Here is a 27,550-nt window from a genome sequence, read left to right on the forward strand (position 1 = left end):
AAAAACCCTGAACTATACACTTTGTGGGTAAACTGTACAGTACTGTATTTAAAAATAAATCTCAATAAAGCTGTTAAAAAATCTAACTCACTAACTGGTTAGTGAATCCTTTTCTCTGTTACCTGGAACAATACTAAAATTTAAAAAGTATTATAGTTAAAAATTAAAAATACATGTGCAAAGTGTTATCTTGTGTTTAAAGATATCAAATACCCTAGCCAGGCATGGTGGCACATATCCATAATCCCAGCCCTCAGGAAACTGAGGCAGGAGGATCACCACAAGTTTGGGGCAAGCCTGGGCTACAGAGCAAGACCCTGTCCCAAAAAGTAAAATTAGATTACATTTTAAATGTTACAAATACCATGACTTTGGAAATATGAGTACTTTGCCTCTGTATCTGACCCCTCTACTTTGACAAGAGTCATTTTAGATGAATTCCACGGATGGGAACAACACAAGTGAGTAGAATCTTCTCCATGCTCAAACCACAGTCCACAGGCCACATTCTTCATTGCTCTACAGTAGTAACTGTCCTTTCCCTTATTCAGTACACACTGACCACATTTACGGGCAATCTTCTTTTATTACTTGCTATGCAGATCTTCCAACAACTGCTGCTCCCCTTTCTCCTGATATCTTTGTTCTAGGGTATACAGTATCCCTGTAACAATGACAGACAGGCAAGAGTCTTAACTCTTTAAGCTGGCTAAACCCAATACTAGAGGCCCCAGGGCAGCCAAGGTGATTCACTGGAGTGGGAATGTCACTGGGGAGCACAAGAGAAGAGATGACTGAGGAGATGAGGAGATAATTTAGAATATGGGACAAGTAATGAGTGTACGCCTTTAAAAATCTAACTAGCTTAAGGAATCTGTAGTCTAGAATATTTTTACTGATTGCAAAGCATATTTGAATTTCAAGGGTTTTTCTTTCCAAGTTTTGTTGTCATTTCAGATTTAGAAGAGCTTACACTTTCACAATGTGTCAGTTACTGCAGGAAAAGTATGTAAAAAATGAAGATCCACAATCCCTGGCTCTCAGATACTAAAATCAGAGGGAAAAATTAAACATACTTGCATGAGATTTAAGAATAACAAGGGTTGGGCATGTAGCTCAGCAGTAAAACACCTGCCTTACACGCATATGGCGCTAATCTTGCTGTCCAACACTGCCAAAATCGAACAAAATGAATAAAAATATATTATCAATGCAACATACACTACTTTGGAATACTTTAAAGTATTTACTATGGAAAGGAAGATGCTAAATGAAAGTCAACAGAAAGTAGGGAAGGCTTCCCTAATACTGTCTGCCACTAGCATTTGCTCAAAGAAGGCTGTACAAGAATAAACAGACTTGAGATTAAGATAGCAGTTTTGTAAGGGAGAAAACCTATCAGTAGTACTTACAAAGAAAAATTCTAAACTGAGAATTCTGGATGAACAAACAATTTATTTCTTAACCACGATTTAACCCTAATTATTCAACTGTCACTTCTGCTAGTCCATTTTTCAAGTCATTTCAGCTCAGTTCCCCTCTACAAAAAAACTGTCTAAAATTTGGTAATCTTTATTTTCTTTGTTTTTGAAAGATTCCCTAAACTTGGTGAGATGACCGAATCATTTTCTTTTGAGATCCAGACCATATGTAAGTAATGCTATATATAATAATTTGGTTACTTCTTCTTAAGCACTTAAAATTTAAGAATGATTTCCCAATCCAGGGTAAACTGAACTTAACAATATTTCACTTCAATAATGATATCATGATCCTCTCTGCTGTAGCAATGTTCTAGTTCATATTTCACTTCTAAACTCTATATAAACCCTTCCCTAGTTTAGCAATTATCCTTCCCATAGGGTTAAATCTTTTCAGTCCAAGAGCTACTTGTGAAATGAGTTGTCACATCCTTTGCCTTTCACTAAGGAGTCACACAGAGAGGAGTTAATGGGCAGTCTGGTCAGTTTTAAACGGAAAAAAAGTTATTAGCACTGGTCTTTACTTGCAAAGTACAAATTTTTATCTAGGTAATTGATTCTCTATGTTGTTACTGTCTTGTGTAACTGTTGCCAAATTTCTTAATCAAATTTTTCCACTCTGCAAAAGGAACCTGGGTGAGTCACTTACGAAATTATAATCTTAATTATAATCAAACTAAACACCTGTCTTTCAGAGACTATAAAAGCATAACAAGCGATCGTGAGAAGTATCCCAGTAGTTGCTTCAAATCACAAAGACCTCAGAAAGCCATTTCTACTTGAAATATTTTCTGTTTACGTTGCTGTCCTGAAAGGTTAACTTATTATACTTTTCCTACTACGTTTTAAAAAGGCTTTTGAATAAACAAACTAAACAACCAGGAGTAACATTATTCGGGTGTCTTACTTGAATTTAGTCTGCAAGCAACCCCTGAAGACACCAAAATTCAATAAAATGCTTGGGAACTGAACATTCAATTATAAAACATGAACAGTCACATCAGAGAACCACAAATTATCATCTTTTATCCAAAGCCAAAGCAGGAAAAATAAACGAAATTTTAAAAGGCAACGGCGGGGGTCGGGGGAGCGAGAGCAAACAAGTAGTTTCCCCAACGTTTCTGATCTGACCTTTGCCCTCCACTTTTAAAACCCTCCGACCGGATGGTACAAGATCCGTATACTTATTTAGCTCACTTTGTGGGGCTGCTTTTTCTTACAAACGTCCTTTTGCAAAAAGCATCTCTGAATGTATCATGAAGTTATCATTTGGCGGAGGCAATAGTTCCTGCTATTCGCTGGGACTCCGGAATTGTTGAGCAAGGACTTCTTTTTTTAAAGCGACTTTGTAAATTACACCAAACAGGCCGACTGCAAGTAACTGAAAGTGGCAAGGTTCCACGATTCGGAACTGCGGACATCCTGGGTCCCTACACTCCATCTCCCAGTCCTCAGCCCTAACATTCGAAGAGTGCCTTTCTTCCTTCACGCGGGGCGTTCTCGCTCTATTTCAAAAGCGCTCAAGAAGGGGCGGACTGAGGCAGTGAGGCGAACCCGGAACGGCTTCGACAACCCCCGCCCCGGGGAGATCGGACACACTTCCCCCGCGCCCACCACGCTGCAGGGCACCGAGGCTCCCCGGGTCGGGCCAGCGATGCTTCCGGGCATGCTCAGACGCCACGCGCTCTCGGCAGCCGCGGTGGCCGGGAGCCCGGCGGACGCGCGCGGGACGCGACGCCTCGGGAAGGAGAGAGCGCTGCAAGGGCCGGGGCGCCCGGCGCTGGGCCCCGACCCGCTCAGGTGGCCGCGCCAGGCCAGGACGAGCCGAGCCGAGCCGCGGCAGGAGGGGGCGGCGCTGCATCCGACTCACCTGCCCATTCACCGAGCCTAGGGCCGACCTCCGCCTCGTTACCCACACCCCAGAGTCGGAAGGCCGTGAAGAGCGAGTACGAGACGCGCAGGGCCAGGTAAGTCACGGTGCCCGCGCCCACCCAGTACAGGAAGCCGGCAGCTGAGAGAGCGCCTTCCATGGCTTCGGACCGGGCCTCACTATCTCCGTGAATGAAAAAAAAAGAAAAAGGAATAAATGAATGAAGCCGGGAGGAGGCGCCGAGCGTGACGCTGAGGACGACACTCAGAGACGCCGTTCCTGGAGTACTTTGCACCTAAACCCCGCCCACGTGCCACGTCCGCGCCGTCAATGGTGCTTTACCCTTCCGCCTACCCGTACTGCATCATCCATTGGCTAACTTCAGCTCCATCGCCCCGCCTACCTCTCCCTCCCCTTCGCAGGCTTCAGGCAATTCTTCCGCTCTAAAACCGACGACTGTTCACTGCCAATCAAGTGAAGCTCCCAATCGCGTCGGAGTCTCTCGGAATGCCGCTCCTAGGCAGCAAGTCTCACCCCACCGAAGCGCCTCAGTCTCTCATTGGCTCCAGCGGTTCTCGCGACTGTGGAAAGCTGCGCTCTGATTGGCCAGTCAGACCCAGTCCGTCTCAGTTTTAAAGAAGCAATGGGATCCGAGAAAACGCTGATGAATGGGATGTTTGTAGTAAGAGTGGAGCCATGTGTTTTATTTTCACCTCTATGGTCTGTCATCGTTCCTATAAACTTTCCCCGATAAACATGGTCCTGTATGTCTGTTCCTTCCCCACCGCTCCCATACGCTTTCCTTACACTCCTTGACCTTCTAAATGTCTGATGTAGGCTGAGGATGGAGCTCGGTGGTAGAGCGCTTGCCTAGCACATACTAAGTTATGGTATCAAACCCCAATGCTGAATGAAGAAAAAAACAGTGAGCAAATGGTAACATGTGCCTTCCAATGACTTGGAGTTCAAGGCTTGATAGAATCAAGTAACTAACACACAGTGGCATAATACAGATGAAGGACAACGTAGAGAACACAGGACAGTGAGCTCTGTTTCTTTTGCTTCTCCCCACCCCCACCCTGTGTTTGTAGGGGAAGAGAGTGTTATAACCTAGCTATTGCGCCACATTGCTGTTCTGTATGCGCCTGAGTAGCCATGATAAACAAGTTGTGCTGTGAAATTTCTCTCAAGTCTTTGTGACCTGACTGTTATGCTGTGCTGATAAACATGTTGTGTTACACCAAAATAATGTTCCCTTAAAAGGACATGATAAAAAACCAGCTGTCCTTGTATTGTAGAGCAATGCGTCAGCTGTTTGATCTGCTTTCCTATACCAATCAAGTAGAAACACCTCAATCTTTGAGTTTGGTTCCCCAATCCAAAGCTGCCACTAATAATCACCCCATACCCGCCTCTTTCTGTGGTTTTTGTGCTTAAATTTAGTGTGCTTAGTCTGTGAGGCGCGCATTCTCGGGGCCGGTCCTATGAGTTTGCGTCAGCCAGGCCTGAAATAAATGCCTTTGCTCCCCAAATTTGGAGTCTCCGAGTCTTGGCTTCCCACGGGGGTCATGAGACCACCACAGAGAGTAGAGTCTTAAGGGTGTAGTAGAGGCATGGGAAATGGCTCAGACAAGTTCCAGAGAAAAAGACTGCAAAGTTAAGTTTAAATAATGTGCAAGGCAGTGAAGGGCTTCACACATAATCTCTCTTCCTCTAAGAGCTTCTTTTCTCTTTTTTGGCATGGATTTGGACTCACAGAAGGTACAAGGTAAAATTTATTCAGGAACTGCTAATTCCAGACTTGAGAACTTTTTGGTCAAGCAATTCAACTTATCTGGAAGCTAAATTCACAGTTTATATTTACTTTGAACATTAATCCTTTCTATCCATTCTCCCCACTCTCTCTCCCCTCTCTTATCAAGATGAAATTATTATAACCGTAAGGCTTGAGGTGTTCTTCAGAAACTGTCAACTGTCCAGGAGAATTCAACCATGAGTAGAGCTGACACCATGTTTTAACTGAGTTTTATACTCTTGGGCGGGGCTGCCTCCCCCATTCAGCCAAAGTCCCACTACTCCTTTCCCTCAGCTTTTCCCTCAGTGGCTCAGATCCCAGCTCTCTTTACTTCCTTACAGTTCTCTTACATGGTTTTAAATACCAGCTGTTAGCCTACTAAAGCTGTCTTCCAAGTGTCTTCATCCTGGCCCATCTTCTGCTTGAAGTCCAAAAGCCTACTCAACAGCTCCACTCAGGTGTAAAATAAACATCTCAAGCACATCAGCCTAGCATATTCAAAAATAGAGCTCCATGTATTTCACTCTTCTTCCTCTTCCTTTCTCCTTTTCTCTTCTTCCTCCTCCTCCTCCTCCTCCTCCTCCTCCTCCTCCTTCTCCTTCATCTTCCCCTTTTCTTCCCCATCATTTACCCCCTTTCCAAGACTCAAAACCTAGAGGTCCATTTTGATTCTTTTCTATTGCATTCTCTCATCCAATTCTTTTGAAAATCTGATCAGTCTACCTTCAAAATATACCCTGACTGATCCTCTCCTCATCTCTACTACTACCAACTAATCCAAATCACAAGCATTTCTACCTGGAATATGGCACCGCCCTCCTAACTAGTCTTTCTGAAGCTGCCCTGGCAGACAGGTATTGCTGATGCAGGAATGTGTTTAACTATTAAACACAGTTTAATATGTTTAACATATTAAACTATGTTTAAATAAGGACATGTGCCATGGAAATGGATTTTTCCGTTGCTGCCAGAATTCATTTTGAGTATATTAACTAAAAGGAGTATCAAAGATGGAAAGTACCTCATTTTGGTCTCCAGTCTTTTTCTACAAAATCCGAGGACTACCGTGCAATTTACAACAATAATCTTTATTAAATTGGGTGTGGTGGCACTACCCTGTAATCCCAGCACTTGGGCAGATGAGGCAGGAGGATCATGAAGAGTTCAAGGTCAGCCTGGACTACATAGTGAGTTCAAGACCAGTCTAAACTACCGATTGAGACCCTGTCTCAGAAAAGAGAAAGAATAATCCTTATTAAAAATGTACATATTTAGGAGTAGTTCATTGGTAAACATGTGCTTAGCATGCACAAGGCCCTGGATACAGTCTCCAGAACCACACAAAAAAATTATATTTATTTTTATCACCTCAGCCTCCTTTTTAGGATATTATCTACTAAAAGAAAAAAATGGTGCCTTCCACAGAGTTAAGTCGTGTGTCCCACACAAAACCTTTGGAGGTCAGGTTGGAATTAAACAATACTCCTTTCTCTGAATAAATTGTATGAACCACTGAAAATTTAAATGCATACAAGACCCTGTAACAATGGCTTGGTCCTATTCAGCAGTATTCTGTACTAAAATTTAATGTATAGACAAGAGTTAGACAAACATGAAGTCATTTACAGCTCTCCAAAGAGGAAGCCATACTGTCAAATTGTGAGCTTTGGTGTCAGGTAATCTGGGACCAGATCCTGATTCCACCTCTTATTAGTTCTGTGATCTTGTACAGACTTAACTACTAGACATTCAAAATCTATATGTGTGAAATGGGAAAATAATATTTATGCATTTAGTAGTGATTGCCAGACAGAAGTTGGATATGGTCTTCCATGAAGTAGCTCCATTTTACAAAACAGCAAACTGAGGCTTAAAATATTTAAGTAACTTTCCTATGGACAAACAAGAGATTGAGTCACACGATGGGAACCTGAACTAAAAAAATATGGCTATGAAATCATGTCTCCAGAACTAGCTCAGAGAAGGTAGCATAAAAAATGGTTAAGGGAGAGTAGAAGAGTCTCTAGGAATATGCAGTTGTTAAAATATACTCAGACACAACCACACTGGGTTTCAGTATCATTTATTCAAAAGATTTAGAGTTCAGAACAATCTTTAACATGGAAAAAATGTGAAACAACAACATTGCATCATATTAGCATACAAATATTCCCACTTAATTGAAAATTCAGTTTCAGTATTTCAACAAACTGTTTCAATTCAGATTTTTCATGATGAAATCAAGAGTAGTTCATATAATGAAAGAAAATTCTGTAATTAGATAATTTCATAGATGCCAGGAATTTTTAAGAATACCATCTTGGTTACTCCTTTGGGACAAGTGCTGAATCTTTCATTTGACTGTATAATAAAACTTGCAAATTTTAAACATGACGTCTTCTGTCTCCTCTTCAATTAAACACAGTTCCAAATATTGGGCTTCAACTCGACTTTAAATTCAGCTGTCCAATCCTGAGTTTAAAAAAAAAAGTGCTATGGTGAAAACCAATATAAAAGAAACAGAATCATTAGGAATGGAATCTTTAGCAAAAAATTAATATTTGACTTCTTTAACAAATAATCTTACTATAAGCAAGAACACTGGCATTTATTATGATTCAATATTACATTGTCGATATTACAGTGCAATATTACAATACTCAATATTCCAAAATGATTTCCATGCATTCCTCCCATTCAGACATCACAGTAACTACACCATTTTCCAACAAGGAACCAGCTCTGCAAGTTGAATTTTTTTTGTTAGGACCTCTGTAGTGTAGTGGGCATAGGTCTAAAAACAAATTCTTTTGCACTAAAAACTCCAGGGTTCTTTCTATGTCACCACCAACTTAATAACAGAACTTAGGCTTACATGTTATGAGACTTTTTGTAACCATGTTTCTTAAACAAAACTGAAATCAGATATTTTGAAACAAGTAGTGAAAAATATTTTTAATATCTTCCTTATTTTTTGTTTCAAGGGCTCCCAGAAGTCTATAAAATGAAAAGGTATGGTACTTCATTTCTTATGCCCACTACTTGTGGCTGGTGATTTGTTTTTTGTTTTCTCCTGTTTCTTTTTCTATATAAGTATACAGCTATATGACATATACAATAAAGACTTTATAACCCACATTTTTCTTCACTCAATACTACACCATTGAGAACATATAAGAGGACAGAGGATGTAGCTCACTGGTAGAGAGTGTGCCTCTTGTGTTTGAGGCTTTCAGTTCACTCCCTAGTACCACACACATATAAATAAACCAACAAAAATGTCATGGTGAAATCCTGATTTATCAAGTGATACATCTTTCATATAATCCCTGATGTATCAATCTTGATACAGTAACTAGCTTTCTTTATTGCATCAGCAGATCTAACAACAGTTTCAACACTCTTAGCAGACTTTTCACTTTAAACACACACACACACACATACACAAATTGTGCCATCGTTAACCAGTTTAACACTAGGGGAAAGAGGAAATAGAACCATGATATTGTATCAACTGCCAGACCAAAACAAAAAACAAACCCAAAACTTTTATCACGTGAGCACATTTAAAGGAAATAATACAGGAGAATTTCAGAAGTTTTTCTTCACCTGAATGCTTACTTTAGTCATGGCACAATTTGCTATCCTTCTTTTTTTCCAGTACTGCGGATTGAACCTAAGGCCTTCGCACTGAACTACATCCCTAACTCTTTTAAAATTTGTAATTTTAAGATAGTGTCTTGATAATTAATTGCCCAGGCTGGCGTCTAACCTGCAGTCTTCCTGCGTCAACCTCCCAAAGTGCTGGATTACAGGTGTATACTACCACATCTGTCTGGAATTTGCTCTTTACCCACATTTCTTTTCCAAAAATTCTAGCTACTTTAGTTTCTATTACTTTTGCCTAGTTCTTTCCTTACTTTATTATCTTTGTATACATACTTAATGCATATAACAGATTACATGAAATACAGTAGCGATAAAAAATATGAGTAATGAAACACTGTAAATTTGCCACCAAACTCATGAACCTACCCCATATGTACTCTTACCACAAATATACATGCAAAAAAATACATATTGTTTAGTTTTGCTTATTTTTATTTTAAAAATATACTATGTTCATAGATGCTGGGGGATGCAACCCAGATCCCCCTCCTGGAACCAGAACATTCATTACCCCATTTGCTAACAATCTGGCTAGGGTGTCCCTTCACAGACCTTGTCTTTGGCTAAGGGGAGCTGCTTTGCAACCCCCTCCCCAGGGTAAACTGCACCTAGTGAGTAGTTAATGCAGGAAAAGAAAATCTTAGACCACTTATTTCAGTTAGGGCTATCTCCAAAAGCCTTCCCAGCTTTAGAGCCTCTTGTGGGATCGCCTGAGGCTTCCATTATAAATGCAATTCGGTTCTGCTTTATCATGCTTTCCTCACTGTCCTGTAGGTGTTGTTCTCTGGGGTACTCCACAATGAACCCACAGCAAGCAATTCTCAACCTGGGAATTCAAACTATTATGGGTTGTGATACGTCCCCCCAAAAGGATATGCTGAAATCCTAACCTCCAACATGTGAGATACGGCCTTATTTGTAAATAGAATGTTTGAAGATGGAACCAAGTTAAGATGAGGTCATACTGGCTGAGGGTGGGCCTTAAATCTACTGACTGTGTCCTTACTAGGCAACTGTGACTGACAGAGACCTAGAGAGACAGAGGGGGAAAGTCATGTGACAGTGAAGCCAGAGGTTATTCTGATAGAACTACAAGCCCAGAAATACTAAGGTTTGCTGCTATCCACCAGAAGCTATGAAGAATCAAGCAAGGATTCTTCTACAGAAGCTTCAGGGAAAGTATAGCCCTGCTGACTTGGACTTCCAGTCTCCAGAACTGTAAGCAAATATACTTTTACTCATTAAAGCTACCCAGCATGTAACAATTTGCTATAGAATCCCTAGGAAACTTCTCTGTGGACCTAAAGCACATACTTAGGTAGTCTTCTGGCTGATGCTTTCTCTTTTAATTCAATACGATGATTCTAAGAATTATTCTTGTTGACTATGGCTGTTGCTATGGTTTGGCTATGGCGTGTCCCACAAAGGTTCCTATGCTAGAGGCCTTGGTCTTCAAGGTAGTAAATGGTACTAAGAGACAGTGGGAACTTTGAGGTAGGGCCTGATGTGATGTGATCAAGGTGCTACCCTCAGAAGGGATTCATACCATTCTCCAGGAAGCAGGTTAAGAGACTGGATTGGTTACCATCCAGTGAGTCATAAAACAGCAAATTCACCTTTCTTGGCTTACTCTCATTTCCTCTCTCACCATGTGATTTCACACATGCTTCTGGTATGTGGATGCCACCTTCAACATCATGATACCTGGTCGAGTTTCCAGAACTGTGGGTTAAAACGAACATCTTTTCCTTATAACGCACTCTCAAACATTTTGTGATAGTGACATAAATAGACTAAGACAACTGTGGTTCTCCATTCTTTTCAATGTTGATGTCAGTATCTCATCAGACATATAATAACAACATATAAATGAAAACTTTATTCTTTCTAAAATAATTAGCTCTTTGGTGGGATACACTGTATAACTGTTCCTTTGTTTTATTTCAAACTTCTTGAGAAATTTTACTATAGAAATGTAAATGTTGGGGCTGGGGATTTAGCTCAGTGGCACAGCGCCTGCTCAGCAAGTGCAAGGTCATAAGTTTGATTCCCAGTACTGGAAAAAAACAAAACAACAACAAAAAAGAAATGTAAATGTTAGTTATATATTAATCTTTCTATATGTGTGTTAGGCAGAATAATAACACCCAAAGATACCCAGTTGCTAGAGGAGTTTGTAGTGGTGTTAGGTGAATGTGGTGTTAGGTGGTGACGTTTGGGGGCTTGACCTGGAAGGGTGTATTCTTATCCCTGGTTCCTCCCTTCTATCTGCTTCTGGCCACTTTAAGATGAACAACTTTTTTCTGCCATGGCCCTCCACTACAATGTTTGTGCCTTGCAGCCAGCCAACCATGCACTGAACCGTCTGAAATTGTGAGCTAAAATAAACCTTTCCTCCCTTTAATTTGCAAGTATCAGATAGTGTATTTTGTCCCAGCAATGGAAAAGTGACCAATACAGCCATACTTATACTAGATAAATTTAGGGGAGAAGAAAAGCATAAGTGCAATTTCAATAGCTCTTTGATACCAGTCATTTGGAAATAAAACTTTAAAACTAAGTTTTAGTTAGAGAAAAATGAATTTTGTCAAGACACCAGTAATTTAAACTTCTGTTTCCTATTTCCTATTTCTACATATTGTCTCTTTGACATTACTTCTTCAGAATTGTCTTATCTGAAATTTATTTTATGTTTATATTAACAAGGAGATTAGTGAACACTTAACATAGATCTCTTTTTTGTCTCATTTGCAGGAAGACCAAAAGGTCCAAATGTAATATTTTCATAACCTTTTCATAAATAAGCTGCTCCATCAGCATTTCATGAATGAGTTTATATGGCATTTTGTTTATTTTTTGTGCAGTACTGGGATTGAACCCAGGGCCTTTGCACTGGGCCACATCCTCAGCCCTTTTTAAAATTAATTTTAAGACAGGGTCTTGCTAAGATGGCCAGGCTGAACTTGAACTTGCCATATCCTCCTGCCTCAGCCTCCTGGATTGCTGGGGTCATGAGTGTCAGCCACCACACCCAACATTTTTTCCCAGTACTAGGAACCGATTCTAGGGGCTTGCACATACTTAGCAAGGGCTCTACCACTGAGCTACTCCCCCAACCCCATGAATATTTTAATCACTTAAATGAGAATGCTAAAAGACTTGTTTTCCAAACTAGGAATATTTCTTATTCATAAAAGATGTTTAATAAACTGGTTAACACAAAAGACCCTATTTATAGAAATCCAATTCATTGAAAGTTTATACAAAGCAACTTATCAACAACATCATAATTTTGACTACAAGCTTCTAAGTGTATTGTCCTTCCGAAAAACCAGGACATTTGTCACCATATCCCTGAAACACCTCTTTTTTGTTCCTAAGACTCCTGCCAAGTCGAAGGGGCATTCTAAGCAGAAGGGACTGGAACGCCTGAGTAAGTGCTGTACGAAGAATGCTGGGAGCTGGGCCAACAGTGCAGGAGCTGCCTTCCTGCCTGCACGCTAAGCCGGTTGTTCTTTGGGATACTGGTTCTACAGTGGAACAAACGAGCTAATGATCTCTCTGCTGTGTAGTTTAATCAATAACCACTCCTGCGTGCAGTAACCTGGACGCAGCTGCTGAGCAATTTATCCAACTGACAACTAAACCTGCCAGGTGATTATTTTCTCACTATATAGCGTAGGCTGGCCTTGAACTTGTTTATGTAACACATGGCCTCGAATTCATGGGGATCCTTCTGCCTCAGCCTCCCGAGTGCTGAGATCACAAGTGCGCACTGCCACACCTGGCCAGGTGTTGTTGACTGGTATGACTTTTTCATGCACTTGGCTGAATGGGGCTGTGGACCTTGTACGTCCTCCCATGGGATTTTTCCAGGAAGTACTGCTGGAACTTTATGCTTCTTCCTTCCTAGTAAGACCCTTCCTTCCTTCCTAGTAAGTTACAATGAACACTTTACTTCTCTTTAGTGAGCCTTTATGCTTCTTCCTTCCTAGTAAGACCCTTCCTTCCTAGTAAGTTACAATGAACACTTTACTTCTCTTTAGTGAGCCTTAATATACCTTATTTCTCACAGAAGCCACTGCATCTGTGGGTATTTTATTTGGTCTCTTGGAAACCTACTCTACTGCCCCAGCTATGGACAAGACTTCAAGAATACAGAAAACATGGGTTAAAATATTTGAAGTCTACCACTAACAAATTTCTCTACCTGACTGCAAAAAATTAACTCATACTAAAAATATATATCCAATTATCTTAATAGTTCTTTTTCCTGTTTAGGTACTTCCTTGCAAAACCCACTCTATTAATTATGAGATGGAAATTCCCAGGCACTATGATAGAATATTCAAAGAATTTCACAGGTCTTTTATTGTCTATTGAAAGTATGTTTGAGGCCTATTCAGTCAAATTTCCTTTCTTTTGATGCCTCAGGGTGAGAATGTTCAGTAGTACAAATGGTCCTAAACTCCTGCTGAGGGTTGCTCTACCAGGATAGAGGAAATTTTACCTACAGACTATAGCTGGGGTAAGATACTCTGACCCTTTTCATTGTGTTCCTCAGGGAATGTACTGTGGGTCCATGTTTAATTGCAACTTTGACCTTGTTGAAATCTCATTTCAATATTTCTGATTTGAAATACAAATGTCTCAATCAAATTTGGCAAGATTCTTTTTAAGTCAAAGTTAAAATGCCACCAGCTTGGGCTTTTGTATGTATTGGTCTGTATTCCTCAGGATGAGTAAAATCTCTATTTACAGTGAAAGGAAATGATGTAACTGACTAACTCTGTTGCTGAAAAAAACACACAAAAAAACACAACTTTGGTCTGTATGTGAGGCCCTGGGTTGAGCCTCAGCACCACAAATAAAAACAAAAAATACCATACTTTGGTCTTTGTATGCATGTGCATGTGGGTGCATGGTGCTGGGATAGAACCCAGGGCCTCACACGTGCTAGGCAAGTGGTAAGAAAATGGTGCAGACATTTTAGAAAACAGTTTGACATCTCCTCATAAAAGCCACATCAGAACCTCATAATTTCATCCATTTCCTCTGAGAAGAAAGTATAATGGTGGTATCAGATTTTCAAAAACATATTATCTCAAAAGTGTCACTTAATTCTTGTTCTCAACAAGCTAAGTGAGTTATTTTCAGTCTCTTGACTGCCAGTTTAAGAATATAAATTAAAACTACAGCATGCAGTGTATTATAACTGGCCTTTTTACTTAAAATATTAAGTAAATTTCCAAGTCATAATTCCTATATAATTGTTAATGCATTGGCATATTTCATGCACAAATACATCATAGACTTAAATAATATTCTATTCCTGGTTATTTTAGCTATTATAAATAATGGTAAAATGAACACGCTTATGCAAGTATTGTACATACTTTAAATTCTTCTTTCATATTAAATTCTTACAAGCACACTTACTGGGTTAAAAGGCATGAGCATTTTTTAAAGGCTGTTTCATTGAAGGACAACTTACATATGTCACTAATTTTAAGTGTGGTGTTCGATAATTTGTTTGAATTGGGATCTCACTATGTTGACAAAGCTGATCTCAAACTCTGGACTCAAGGGATCTTCTTTCCTTAGCTTCCAAATTACCTGGGACTACAGGTATAAGCTGCCACTTCCTTCTTTGTTCAATGACTTTTTATCAATGTGTGCAGTTGTGGTATCACCACAATCAAGATATTCAACACTGTAATCATCTCTAAGTTTCTTCATACCTCTTTACATTCAATGCCCTCTGACTCCATCTCTCATAACCACTGATTCTGCTGTCAATTTAGTTTCACCTTTGTAGAAATGCACATAAATGAAACCACACAACATGTAGTTGTGTCTGACTTTTCATGGACCACAACATACTTGAGATGAATCAGTGGTCATGTATGTAGGCAGTCTACTCCTTGTTCTTGAGTAGTTTCTGACTGGTTATCTGTTCTTCTGTTGATACATATTTGGGTTCTTTCTAGTATTTTTACTATTATAAATAAAACAGATAAGGACATTCATGAGCAACTGTTTGTGTGAAAAAGTTTTTATTTCCTTTGTATAAGTAACACTGAGAAACAGAGTAACAGGTTATAAGCTGTGCTTAATTTTATGAGAAACTATTTTCCAAAGTGGCTGTACTATTTTGTTCCACATCTACACCACCACTGAGTATGACCATTCTTTTTATTTAGTTGATACATACTGGTAATCTGGCTTTAATTAGTATTAATTATTTTTCCAATTAGAAGTATTATTTAGTATTTAACTAGTGTTCTTTTTATTGTAAAAAATAAACCAAAACAAGTGTCTTTTCATGTGCTTATGTGAAGTTAGTTTATGAGGTGTCTGTTTAATTCATGAACAGGGTCTGAAGATTTGGAGGCTTATCAAGGAAAGAGGCCAATGTAAGAAAGCATTTGCTTTCTTTCTTTCATTTTTTGTTTGTTTTGCTTTTTGTTTCTTGAAACAGGGTGTCACTATTTAGCCCAGCCCAGCCTCAGACTCATAGTGATCTTGTTACCTCAGCCTTTCCAAGTGCTGGATTTATAGGCATGTGCCACCACACCTAGATAGCTCATTCTTTTAGTTTTTTTTAATCATTGAGTTGTATAATTCTCCTGGAGGAAAATTCTTCATCAGATATCTTTGTAATTATTTTTTTTCCCCAGTATGTGCCTAAGCCTTCTACTTTTCTTTTTCTTTCTTTTTGGCAGTGCTCAGGAATCAAACCCAGGGTATGGAAGACAAGTACTGTCCCACTGGGATACATCCCCAATTCTAATTTTCTTAATAGTGCTATTTTGATTGTAAGTTTTTAATCATCATGTTCAATTTATTAATTTTTTAAAGGTTCCTGCATTTTGTATCTTATATAAGAAATCTTTGTATTACCTAAGATTAGATTTTTCTTGTTTGCTTCAAGATTTTTATTTTATTTTGGAGTTTTTGCTTTAGTTTTCAATTTTAGCTCTTATGCTTAGGTTTAGGATTCATTTTTTTGTTTTGTTTTTTTCCAGTACTGGGAATTGAACTCACAACCTCACGCTTGCCAGGCAGGCGCTGTGCCACTGAACTAAATCCCCAGCCCCAGGATTCATTTCAAGTTGACCTTTGACTATGTATGGTATAAGACAAGGTATCTCTTCATATATGGATATCCAACTGTTTCAGCATCATTTGTTGAAGATATTTTTCTTCTGATTTATGCTGATATTTTGCTAAAAATCCTTTGATGATACATGTGAACATCTCTATATTGTTGTGCCCCTTTTAATTATATCTTTGTCATGATGTAAAAAAAAATCACACTAAATTGACTTTTCCGTTTGTTGGTTTGGTTTTTTCGTTTTTGTTTTGTTTTGTTTTTGGTCCAAGGAATCGAACTCATGACTTTGTGCTTGCCAGGCAGGCGCTGTGCTCCTAAGCTATATCCCCGGCCCTACTTTTTTTTGTAAGACAGGGTCTTACCATGTAGTACAGGATGGCCTTAAGCTATAAAGCCCAGGATAGCCTCAAACTCATGGTGATCCTCTTACCTTAGTGTCCTTAGTGCTGGGGTTATAGGTGTGAGCCATTTGGCTTAACTACTTATATTTTAAAAGTCCTAAACCCAGGTAGTCTAATGCTTCCAATTTTGTTCTCCTTGTCTACATTAGAGCCTCTGCATTTCCATACAAATTTTAGAATCAACTGGTATTTTCATTTGGATCACCTTGAGTTGACATAGTTTGTAATCTCAACAATTTTCCAATCCATGAACATGATATATATCTCATTTGTTGAGTATTAACTTTTCTCAGCAGGTTTACAGTTTCAGTGTACAAGTCTTGCACATAACTTCTTGGACGTATCCTTGATATTTTATATTGCCTGATGCCATTTAAATGGTTTTAGTTTCTTAATTTCAACTTTGAATTGTTGCTAGGACATGACCATTTTTAAGGAATTTGATACCGTCCTCTACGAAGCTCATACCAACTTATATATCCAACAAACTATGAGACTGCCTGTTTGACCACACTTTTATAATGATCTCATTTAAAATATTTTTTCTCAAGTATGGCAGATTGAACAAATATTTCTATTCTTCCAATTTACTTGAGAACTATAATCTTCTCTTCTTGGAGAGAGGGAATATTGTTGGGCCTCCAGCACAGAATCTGATCAACTGTATGTTTGGACTCACAGCACACACATGATCACTGGCATCTTGTGATCTTTTATCTCATTCTCCACTGCTAGTCTCTCCTCCCAGGGACTCCTGTAACCATTCCAAGGTGTTTACATGTCTGCTTGATCATTTCTTTGCAAAACATTTTTGTGTACATATTTTAAATTTATACAAATGGTACCGAGTTATAGGTTCTATTTATTCTTACTAAACACTGTAATTTAAAAATATCTTATGTTATCAATATATGCAGTTCTTTGTTTCTATGGGATATAGGGTACTACATGTGTACACACCAGATTCTACCTGTTTAATTTCCCAGTGATGGATACTAGGTTAGACCCAAGCCTCTGCCACCAAACATGTGTTACCTTCAAATTTGTTTCTTTATAAACTTAAGATTTCTGGAGGCCACATATCCAGGAACAATTTAATTTCTTTATCTTAAAACTACTGTCCTCCAAGACGGTTCTACCACTTTACACTCTCACCAGTAGTGCACAAAGGTGTCTATCCTCTCAACCCCACTACATAGTATCATTCACCTAATTTTTTTTTTAGTGTTCTGAGTCTTCTTGTTTTAATCTGAATTCTTCTGATTACTAAAGAGTTTGAGCATGTCTCTTTATGTCGTTAGCTTATAAGATTTACTGTTCTAAAAACTGTTCATTACCTTGGCAAACTTTTCTATTAGAACTATTTGTGTGTATGCGCGTGGGTATGTGTGTATGCACGCCGTGTGATCAAGTTAAATGTATCTATTGTAAATGCTACTTACTTGTCAAATTCAGACACAGACATGCAAATATATTCTCCCATACTGTTACCTATTATAAAATATGAATATTTCCCCCAGTATTTGTTCTAGTTACTTACATAATAAATCACCCAAACCCTTAGAAGCTTACAAACAGCATTTTATTTTGCTCCAAATCTTCTGGGCCAGATATTGGGAAGGGTTTTTCTGGCTCATCTGACTTACACAGCAACAACTAAGGCAGCTGGGACAGAAGCACCCATTTCCCAAATGACTTCTTATACAACGCTTCCTTGGGTTTACCACTTACTGTCTCATCCTCCAGAGCATGTTCATCTGACTTCAGGGTTCTTATAACACCATGATTTCAGAGTAACTGTATTTCTTACATAGTGATTGTCTTCCAAGAGGCAAAAAGCAGAAGTTGTAAGGCCACTTAAGGGCAAGACCCAGAACTGGCACAATGTACAAGTCCGCTTTTCATCACTGGGACACAATACCTGACAACAACAACTTAATGGGTACTCTTTCCCCTGTATAAACAGTACGTACTCTACACTTTTGGTCAGTACCAAAAGGATTAAATTGACTACTCTTTTAATACAACTTTATTGAAAATATGTGATTCCCTCTACCAAAAACAAAACAAAAAACCAATAAAAAGAAAACCTCATTAAAAAAAAAAAAAAAAAAAGCAGGAAGGTCGGTGATATAGCTCAGCAGCACAGTGCCCGCCTGGCAAGCGCTGCGTCTTGAGTTCGATTCCTCTTGTGTTTCATTTTTAAATTTTTGAGACAGAGTCTCACTATGTAGCCCAGGTTGGCCTGTGCTCCTCTTGCCTCAGCCTCATAAGTACTGGGATTATAGGCATGTGCCACCACATCCAGTGAAAAACACAGATTTAGTTTAAAAAAAAAACACCAACTATAAAAGTGGTTACAAATAATTGCTAGTCAACACATAGTTTTCTCCTATTCTTTTATGTGTATTAGATTTCTTCTCACATTATTATAATAAAGTTTTCACAATGTGTTTCATAAGTATGTCTGAAAAGCAAGAAATGCTTTTCAGATTCTTTTTGAAAAAGGCAAACCATGTATCTTTTTCACTAACAAAACACTGTCAATAACAGAAAAGAAAACTACAGCAAAATTATTTAGGCCATTTTCTGACAGTCTGTGGTGAAATTTAAGAAAGTTACTTGAAGTCAGGTGTAGTGGCACATGCTTGTAATTCCAGCACCATGAGCCAGGAAGATTTCAAGAGCCCAACCTGGACAACTTAGTGAAACCTTAAAGTTCAAAAAAATAAAAAAGGGTGGATAAAAGCCACTTGCTCAATGAAAATGATTTTCAAAAATTGAAACGAGAAATTTTTTCTACAAGAAATAAAAATGTCCTTTAAATTCTAGAACCACACAGATATACTGAGGGAAAATGAATTTTTAAAAAAAGGCAGAGGACAAAATGCTCTCAAGGTTTGAAAGTGTTAAAATACAGAGTCCCTTTAATCATATGTATATGATCTCACTTTCTTCCAAAAGAAAGAAATTAATAGCTTTAAGTCTGCACTCAGTATTTTGAAATTTTGAAATAACAACTGCTTTGCCCTGCCCATACAAATTCTATGATAAATAATGTGGTTTAAAAAAAACAAAGGAAAAAACAAAAAACAGGGCCCAGAATATCAGAAATAATGTATTGTCCTAGAAATGCATGTAGATTGAACCAAGAAATACCACCTACAACTAAAAGGTATAGAGATTTTTAAAATATCTTATCCCTTTCCCCAGAAACTTTATTATCCTCTGGGAAGGTGGAGGATCAGAAATAACACTGCATTTTTTGGTGGGGGGTATGGGAATCGAACTGAGGACCTTGTGCTTGCCAGGCAGGTGCCGTGCCACTGAGCTATATCCCCAGCCCAACACTCCATTTTTTAAAAGTAGTATAACAACCAAATGTATCAAATGTAAGAAAACCACATATGAACGCACAAACTACAGTAAACAATTCTTCCTCTTCAAATAATGTAAGTGAAACATAAAAATAAAATTCTAAATGGGGCTGGGTGTGGTGCTTCATACCTGTATAAATCCCAGCACTTGGGAGGATGAGGCAGAAGGGTAGTTGTGAATTCAAGGCCAGCCCACATTACTTAGTGAGACCTGTCTCCAAAACAGAAACAAAAACATTTTAAATGGGTGATCTGGTGTCCTGTTATGCAGGTATGAACATTAACTGTCAACTTGACTGTCTTAGCAGCTGCCTGGAGAATAGCAAAGCACATTTCTAGCTATGTCTGGCTGGGTCATGGAGGTGTGACCTTAGGGTCTATATCTGGTTCCTGCCCCCTTTCTCTTTGGTGCTATTCCCTTCTGCTTCCTGACCACTATGAACAAAGCAGCTTGCTACACTACACCCCTCTGCCATGATCCTTCTGCTGTGGAACCAGTCAGCCATGGACAGAACCCTCTGAAATCCCAAGCCAAAATAAATTTCTCCTCCTTTAAATGATGGGTATCATGTATTTTGTATCAGCAACAGGAAAGCTGACCAAAACAGTTTTACCACTCACAAATGTTCATATATGCAGAAATACAGTAATAAGAATTGTTTATTCTCAGTGATGGGAATAGATATCCACAAGAAAACAAGAGATTAGAAAGGATCTGAGTAAAGGCTACAAACAGGTATTTCTACTCAAATCCTTCCTTACTGTCTCTACACAGTGGCTACAGTCTAAAAGGAAAACCACTTTTTCGGCATCTCTCAAGTCCTATTTGGAAGTAAGTTGGCAATTCTTTTTTAGAATAAACACTAGAAACAAAAAAAAAAATGTTCAAACACTAGAACCATAAAACTGTTATACCTTGGTCAAGAAAATTATCCTTTGTTCTGTCTCATTGAAAGGAGTTTCAGTGAAACCATGCAAAACTTAAAAAGTTTCAAAAAGACAGCTTTTGGTACATCTATCAAATATGTATATATTCTGCTTAAGAATCATGTTCTCCAGAAAGCAAATGGATCACACCATACTTTCTTTTCCTGAAACTCCCGCTGTCTTCATTTACTACAAAAAAAATTTCACGCCAGTAACAGAAAGATAGCAGTGGAAAGCAGAGTATCAAACAGGTCTCAGGCATTAAACACTGGAATTCTTGGGTGCAAAGCCTCACTACATGGTGGGGAGATGTGTCTACTCATATAAATGTCCAGATAGGCTCTGTGCAACTGCAGAGATAAGCTTACCTTTAAACTTAGCAAGGTACCCTTCTATTCTCAAAACAGCTTCAGGACACTTTTTAATGAGCCATTTGTTTTAATTAACTCAAGTAAGAAATTACTTGGAAATGAAAGATGTAAGGAACTTCTTTCCAAGTAAATTAGCACTGTGGCTGTGGTTGGTTTTGAATGACTCTACAATCTACAAACTAGACATTTAACCCTTCTAGGATTAAAAAAAAAAAAAATAGTTCACCAGCATGGCACTTTACCACATCACCAAACAATAACAAAAATGGGCAGAATGGAGTATTTAAAATAAATTTCTCAATCTTTTTTAACTGGCAAATGAGTTAACGTTCTAAGACACATGAGAGTTTTCATGACAGTTATCCAAGTTATGTAGACAAGACTTAAAGCACAGAAATAAAGTAGAATTGATGCAACAGTACGTAGTGGCAGAAAAACCGCAGTTAAAGTTTGTATGGACAGGCTAGGACAGGTATGAATCTGCTTGGCAATCTGCTGTTACACTCATATTGTAAAGCAGGCCTAAGAAAGAAAATGCATTCCTGAGAGCTGACTAGCAAGCCAAACAATATCAGACTATCAACCTGAAGCCAAAATCACTTTCAACAGAATCACACATACAAATCTAGCAACTTTGTTCCTTTCTGTACCACAATTACATTTTCACGTGGTCAAGTCCTAAGCAAACCCAAAGACAGGATCTATGAAAACCTCACTCATTATACACATCAAAGGGCTTTTTAATACTATTTGAAACTGTTCTAACACAATGACAATGAAAGTTTTATATGCTCTAAAATACCAACAAAAAAGTAATATCCTCCCACTCTTTCTGTAAACCATTCTGTCGTGTGGCTGCCCCTAAAACTAAAAACTGACAGCTGAGTATCAAATCCCCTGTTGGACCTTATTTCCCATCTCTTATTTCACCAAACTTGAGGGTAAAAGTTTTCTAACACCAGCTCTACTTGTAGGAAAAAAAAAAAAGCTTTTAAATACTAATGTCTGAGAAATGACTTTTTATTGCCAGTTATGCCTCAAGTTACATAGACAACATCCAGACCGCAAAAATACGGCAGAATTTATGGAACAGTACATAGTCACAGAAACAATGAAACCAAGTGTGTATAGACAAGTAAGACAGTGAAGACAGATACTGATGTGCCTGGCAATCTGCTGGTATCCTGAGAATCTGACACATGCAGTTACATGCCAACTCAGCTTCATTCTACCTCAAATGTTCAAAAGGTACCCAACACCAAAGCTCAGAGTCCTATTACACAGAGGAACCCTGTAAGCCATGAGTAAGGTAACAAAGTTAAACAGCACGGGTGATTTCCATAAAAATAAAATAAAATAATACCAGCTTCACAGCATCAGGGAAGCAAAGGGGACTTGCTCCCTAAAATTAAAGATACCTGTGATCCTGACATTTTACATAGTTTTTTTGCACATGTGTCTTTCTACAAACGACTGCCAAACACTCCTCCAGAAGCTCCCAAAAGTGTCAGAACACACTCAAATTCAAAGAAAAGTATTTCACGAACGGGAACTGCCTGACACAGCTTCTCAGAATTAGCGAACAAGGGCAAAGTTCACCACATGCAAGGCAGAGCCAAGCACACCTTCAGACACACTTATAACTCATGCAAACACTCCAAACCACACAGACAACACCCAGGACACGGCTGTACACTTCCAGGAGCCCAGCTCTTGTGTTAAGTCCCACCAGACCCAAGAAAAGGAGCCCAACTTAACCCTAAATAGGGTCGTGAGCACCGACGACTGCACTGACAGAGCCAAACGCTGTAAGCACAAAGCAGAGTTCAGGATACAAGCCACAGCCACACGGAGCACACTGAAAAACGCCCAGGCCACCCTGACACTTCAAAGGCGGCCGGCCGGACCGCCAGGGTCCCGCCTGCTAAGACCCCTCACCGAGCCCACAGCCGCCACGGGCCCCCTGGTCGATGGGCCGACTGCCGGCTTCAACGTTAACCCCTCAAGCCGCTCGCCCATCTCCCCGGACCACAGTCAACAGGCCCTCCAGAGCCTGGGGGCTTTGGTGGTCCTCTGGCGCCCCAGATAGCCCCCCAAGCCCCCCAAAATGCAGAAATCTGTAACTCCATGCCTCCATGGCGGCCATCACAGCCAGAAAGCGGACTTTTCACGACAACTCCCACAATTCCCGCGACCTACAACTCCCAGCGTGCACCGGGCGGCGCCACAGTTAACTCTATCGTGGCAACCGGGCTGGCGAGTCCTGCACCCTTCCTACTTCTAAAGCCAAACTGTTGCACTTACTTTCTCCCGCACTATCTGAAACTAACCTAGGACGTTTTGTCACACAGTTATAGTTATGTTATCTCGCCTCCCTGCCTTATCACACAAACAACCTCAGATGCCCAGAAAATTATCCCTGACAGAGTACTATTTGTTAATCTCCAGAGAACTCTTCACAGTATCAGATGTTTACTATTTAAGGGGTATCTTTAGGTTCAACTTCATCTTCCCCTTCCCCTTTATAAATTCTCCACATTTTCCTAAATTATTATTGCCCTGAGAGCCTTGTACTCAACACCACTAATTTAAATGTTTTCTAAATTCTTAGAATCAGCAAGAAAGACTATCCTATAATTGCCCAACAATATTTGACATCTCCCAATTTTATAATTTCTTCCAACTATATTGAATTGAAAAATTCACGCAACTCCAAAAAAGTCCTAATAAAACCCTTCATTATGTGCAATATATCTTTTCAGTTTCCAATTCAATTTTTTTAAGGAGAAAACCCTGTTTGGCCAATAACAGACTTTGCTTTCCCTTTCACTCTCTCGATAGAGGTAACCGAAAATAGCATATGTTGCTGCTTTATTCCTCCCTCATTTTAAAATTTCAATAAATAACAAATACAGACACATTTTAATAACATTTGAAAAATAAATTGAGAGTTTATCTTCTTAAGAAACTGCACAGTCACATATTTCATTCATGAACAAACTCTTTCAAAGTCTTTCTCATTTTAATTAAAAATAAGGCATTTAAAATGTATTTCTTTTAAATATTTTACCCATAATTTCACTAAAGATCAACAAACATTTTTAGAGATCGGGTATCACTAATATAAGTTATGTATACACAAAATGTATACACAAATTGTAACATGCCCTGACATGTAACTGACTGACAGACAAAACAATTGTTTGGTATTTGATGCATACATTAAAACAACTACAATTTTCACAAGGTGTCTGCTATTTTAACCACACCTATATAAAATAAAATGTTCACAATATCTGATTTTTCCACAGAAACATTTTGCCATTTGAAATGGCAATCAAAATATATCATGAACTCCAAATCACAAAACTCAGAAATCCAACAGAAACACAAAAACACAAAGAATTATTAGAGATAATGTCTCCAATAAAATTCTACAAAATTCTATTTCAAGTGTGTCCCTTAATATTACAGTCAGCTTATTACTAAATTTTTTATATTGTAAACTACAATGAGAAAATTGTCCCCATCATTTTTTCTCATGTATCATAGGCCGTTTCATAAATAATGAAGAAAAATGCTTAATACCAAGATATAGCAATTATACATACATATAAATATGGAATTTTAGTTTACTATACTATTTTAGCTGCTGTATTTTTCTAATTTTCACTTAGCACTTTAGTTAGTATCTAGCAAGGCAAAGTTGCATTTTTCTCTCTTATTTTTTAATAGCTGTTAAAATATAGAAATGTATGCATGTTTTATATATTATTCTCCTGGTTTAAAACATATGATTCATAAGAAAAGATAAAAACAAGTCAGAAACGAAATTGAACTCATATACTGTATTTATTATATGCTTACAATTCTCTTCTCAGTCCTATGAGATTATATTTTCCATTAAGGGGTTAGTTTGTTTTTCTTTTGTTTTTATCATCAAAATAAAAGATTTAAAATTGATATACTAAAGAATTTTATATAAGAATATGTTAGAAATAGCTTCATAATTTTTTCAGATTAACATAATTCTTAGACTGCTAAGAAGGAGTACAAACTTTGAAGTTTGGTATACCCTAATTAAATAATTTAGGTAAGTTTTAACTGATATACTTAATATTAATATAAATGCTTTCATAAAAAGAAAATAAATTTATTCTAGAAATATATTCTTCAAATTCATACCAAAAATTTTAGCATTTTCTCCTAAAGCTTTTCGATTCTTTTACCACATGAATTTTAATGTGTGTTTTTTTAAGAACTTAAACTGTTTACTAAGATTTTTTAAATATCCATATGTAACTATATTAATATATTTAAAAGTAGGAGAAATCTTGTGTACTTTGAAAATATTTACATGTCAATAGAAGAGAAGCATGGCAATCTATTTCCTTTTCTTAATGTGGTGGTGGTGACAGTGTTACAAAGTTCACATTTTTATATTTACAACAAATTCTATGTACAATTTCTGTAAATACTTCTTTTATTCTTTTAATTTCATATAATACTTCAAAGCAGCTTAAAATGTTTGTCTAGACATTTAAGTTGCATTTTTAGTTTATCTCCTTTAAAACATCTGATTTTCATATATGTAATTTATACTATTCATACAAGTAAACTGCACTAAAAGAGTTATTGCCCAAAATAGAATGAGTTGCTAATATTATGCTATGTTCAAAAAGTTAATTGCCCAAAATAGAATGAGTTGCTAATATTATGCTATGTTCAAAAAGTTAGCCTGTCTTTTCTTACATTACCAGTATAGCATAATTACCAAAAACTGAAAAGAGGTCACGCACAAACTACAAGTTCTTGGCTGATTAAACAAATTGTTTTTATTTACATTCTGACCCTATAAAACAATAATTTCTCAGAGTGTGAGTATAGCCCATAGTTTAAATTTCTCTGTTTTAGCTCAACTCTTAATTAACTTTCATTCACTAGTCTGCTGTTAAAAGATCAGTCTTTTAAATTTATCAAAATTGTCTCTTTTTTATTATCATATTGATTTATATTTGTTTTTGAATATTTTAAATGTCAAAAAATCCCTTTTTTCTGAGTTTGCTAAGTATTTTTAAATTAAACTTTGCATCAGAAGCATAACTTTCATTTTAATTGTGTATGTCTTAAATACTCAGAAAATGTGGATCATGAAAATCCTGTTATATTACTCTATAGAAAATATAAAAAGATCTGCCTCGTTTTTTTACCAAAAAGACTGCTCTTTAAAAATTTTTCTATCTAATTTGTTTTATTTAACTTAAAAATTCTGCATTTCTCATCTTCATAAAGTTCATATCAGTTAAGATTAGCAAAGTTTAAGTATTTATTTTTTTCCTCTATCTGAAATATTTTCTTTTGAACTGATGGATAAATAATAGAAAACATTTTCTTACCTAAAGAAGAAAATTCAACTTTTAAGAAAATCTCCAAAGGGGAAACAAAAGAATGTTGAAGTTGCTTCAGAAGATGAAACAACATTTTCCTATAGGATAAAAAAGAAAGAAAGAAATACCACAGTAAATGATTATGATACTTTCTATTCTATAAAAAAATCATAATGGAATGATGAACATTTGAATTTTGGGGTCTTAATTTCAGAAAACAAGGCTTCAGTATAATTAAATTAAGTTAATGCTGTCAATTTAAAAATCCTGATTTAAATTTTATCACAGGACTCTCAGAGGGTAGCAATTTCTTAAATCCTTAGTTGTCTTGCATTTCATTCTGTTATCGACGTATTTCAAGGTTCTTATTTATGACTGAGTAACTTTAGTATTTTCACTATATTGAAGTTATTATCAATCAGATGTTTTCTAATAGGTAATGATGCTTGTTTAACACATAGACTACATATATATGTTTAATATATGCTTTCTATGTCTTAAACTTCAAATAAACATGTAAAATAAAAAAATCTAATTTTAAAATTTTGAACTTTTAAAAGATCTGTCTAGTTTCAAATCAATTTCCCCCAAAAGAGAGGCTAGAAACATTATATACTTTAAGATGGAAATACTAAATACTCTAAGACAGAGTTGAATTTTTAAAAAAACATTTATACTGCTTCTCCTTCTCCTTTTTCTGCCCATAATTTTCCATTTTAATGCAGGTTTGCATTTATTAATTCACCTGCTTCTCTCCAAGGAAAAATTACCTGTTTGGGAAACCTGTGGATACCCTACATAGTCCCTCCGTTTCCTGTAAGAACATAGTATGCCAAATCCTGGAGAGGAGAAATGAGTATTATGCTTTTTTTCTCCCCAGGTTCCTCTTCTTATGCCTATTTTCTAATTCTTCCTTCTGTATGATTCCACCATACCCCACTTAGTTTTTTCCCCCAACAGACCAACAAGGTTTGTCTAACATTCTTCTCCCCGACACTTGAGGGCATTTTCTGGTTTTGTTTCTGTATTTTGATATATAATACAGTTCACCTAGGATTATCTCTCCATACCCCAAACTTAAGCAGTATTCCCTCCCTACTAAAGGACTTGTGGACTTATTCACCAGACCCTACCGAATTTCTTGTCCGCCAGGTA

At 37.6% G+C, this 27,550-nt stretch overlaps 1 protein-coding gene and 1 long non-coding RNA gene across 2 annotated transcripts in view; both read right to left on the reverse strand.

Annotated features, from left to right (window-relative positions):
* Hsd17b12 (hydroxysteroid (17-beta) dehydrogenase 12) overlaps nt 1-4,889 on the reverse strand; it is a 143,350-nt gene extending 138,461 nt beyond the window's left edge. The window contains exon 1 of the mRNA XM_005384084.2: nt 3,352-4,889. Within this exon, the coding sequence (XP_005384141.1) occupies nt 3,352-3,511 (160 nt within the window). The 5' untranslated portion in view covers nt 3,512-4,889. The remainder of the gene's footprint in view (nt 1-3,351) is intronic.
* Nucleotides 4,890-7,212: 2,323 nt separating this feature from the next.
* LOC106148502 lies at nt 7,213-19,883 on the reverse strand. Its single transcript, XR_001234020.1, has 2 exons — nt 19,841-19,883; nt 7,213-7,618 (listed from the first exon to the last, which is right to left on the reverse strand). It is a non-coding gene; the product is annotated as an uncharacterized LOC106148502 (long non-coding RNA).
* Nucleotides 19,884-27,550: the final 7,667 nt, after the last annotated feature.

The sequence above is a fragment of the Chinchilla lanigera genome, unplaced genomic scaffold (assembly GCF_000276665.1).
Source record: "Chinchilla lanigera isolate Chin_1 unplaced genomic scaffold, ChiLan1.0 scaffold00021, whole genome shotgun sequence".
In the NCBI taxonomy this organism is placed as follows: domain Eukaryota; kingdom Metazoa; phylum Chordata; class Mammalia; order Rodentia; family Chinchillidae; genus Chinchilla; species Chinchilla lanigera.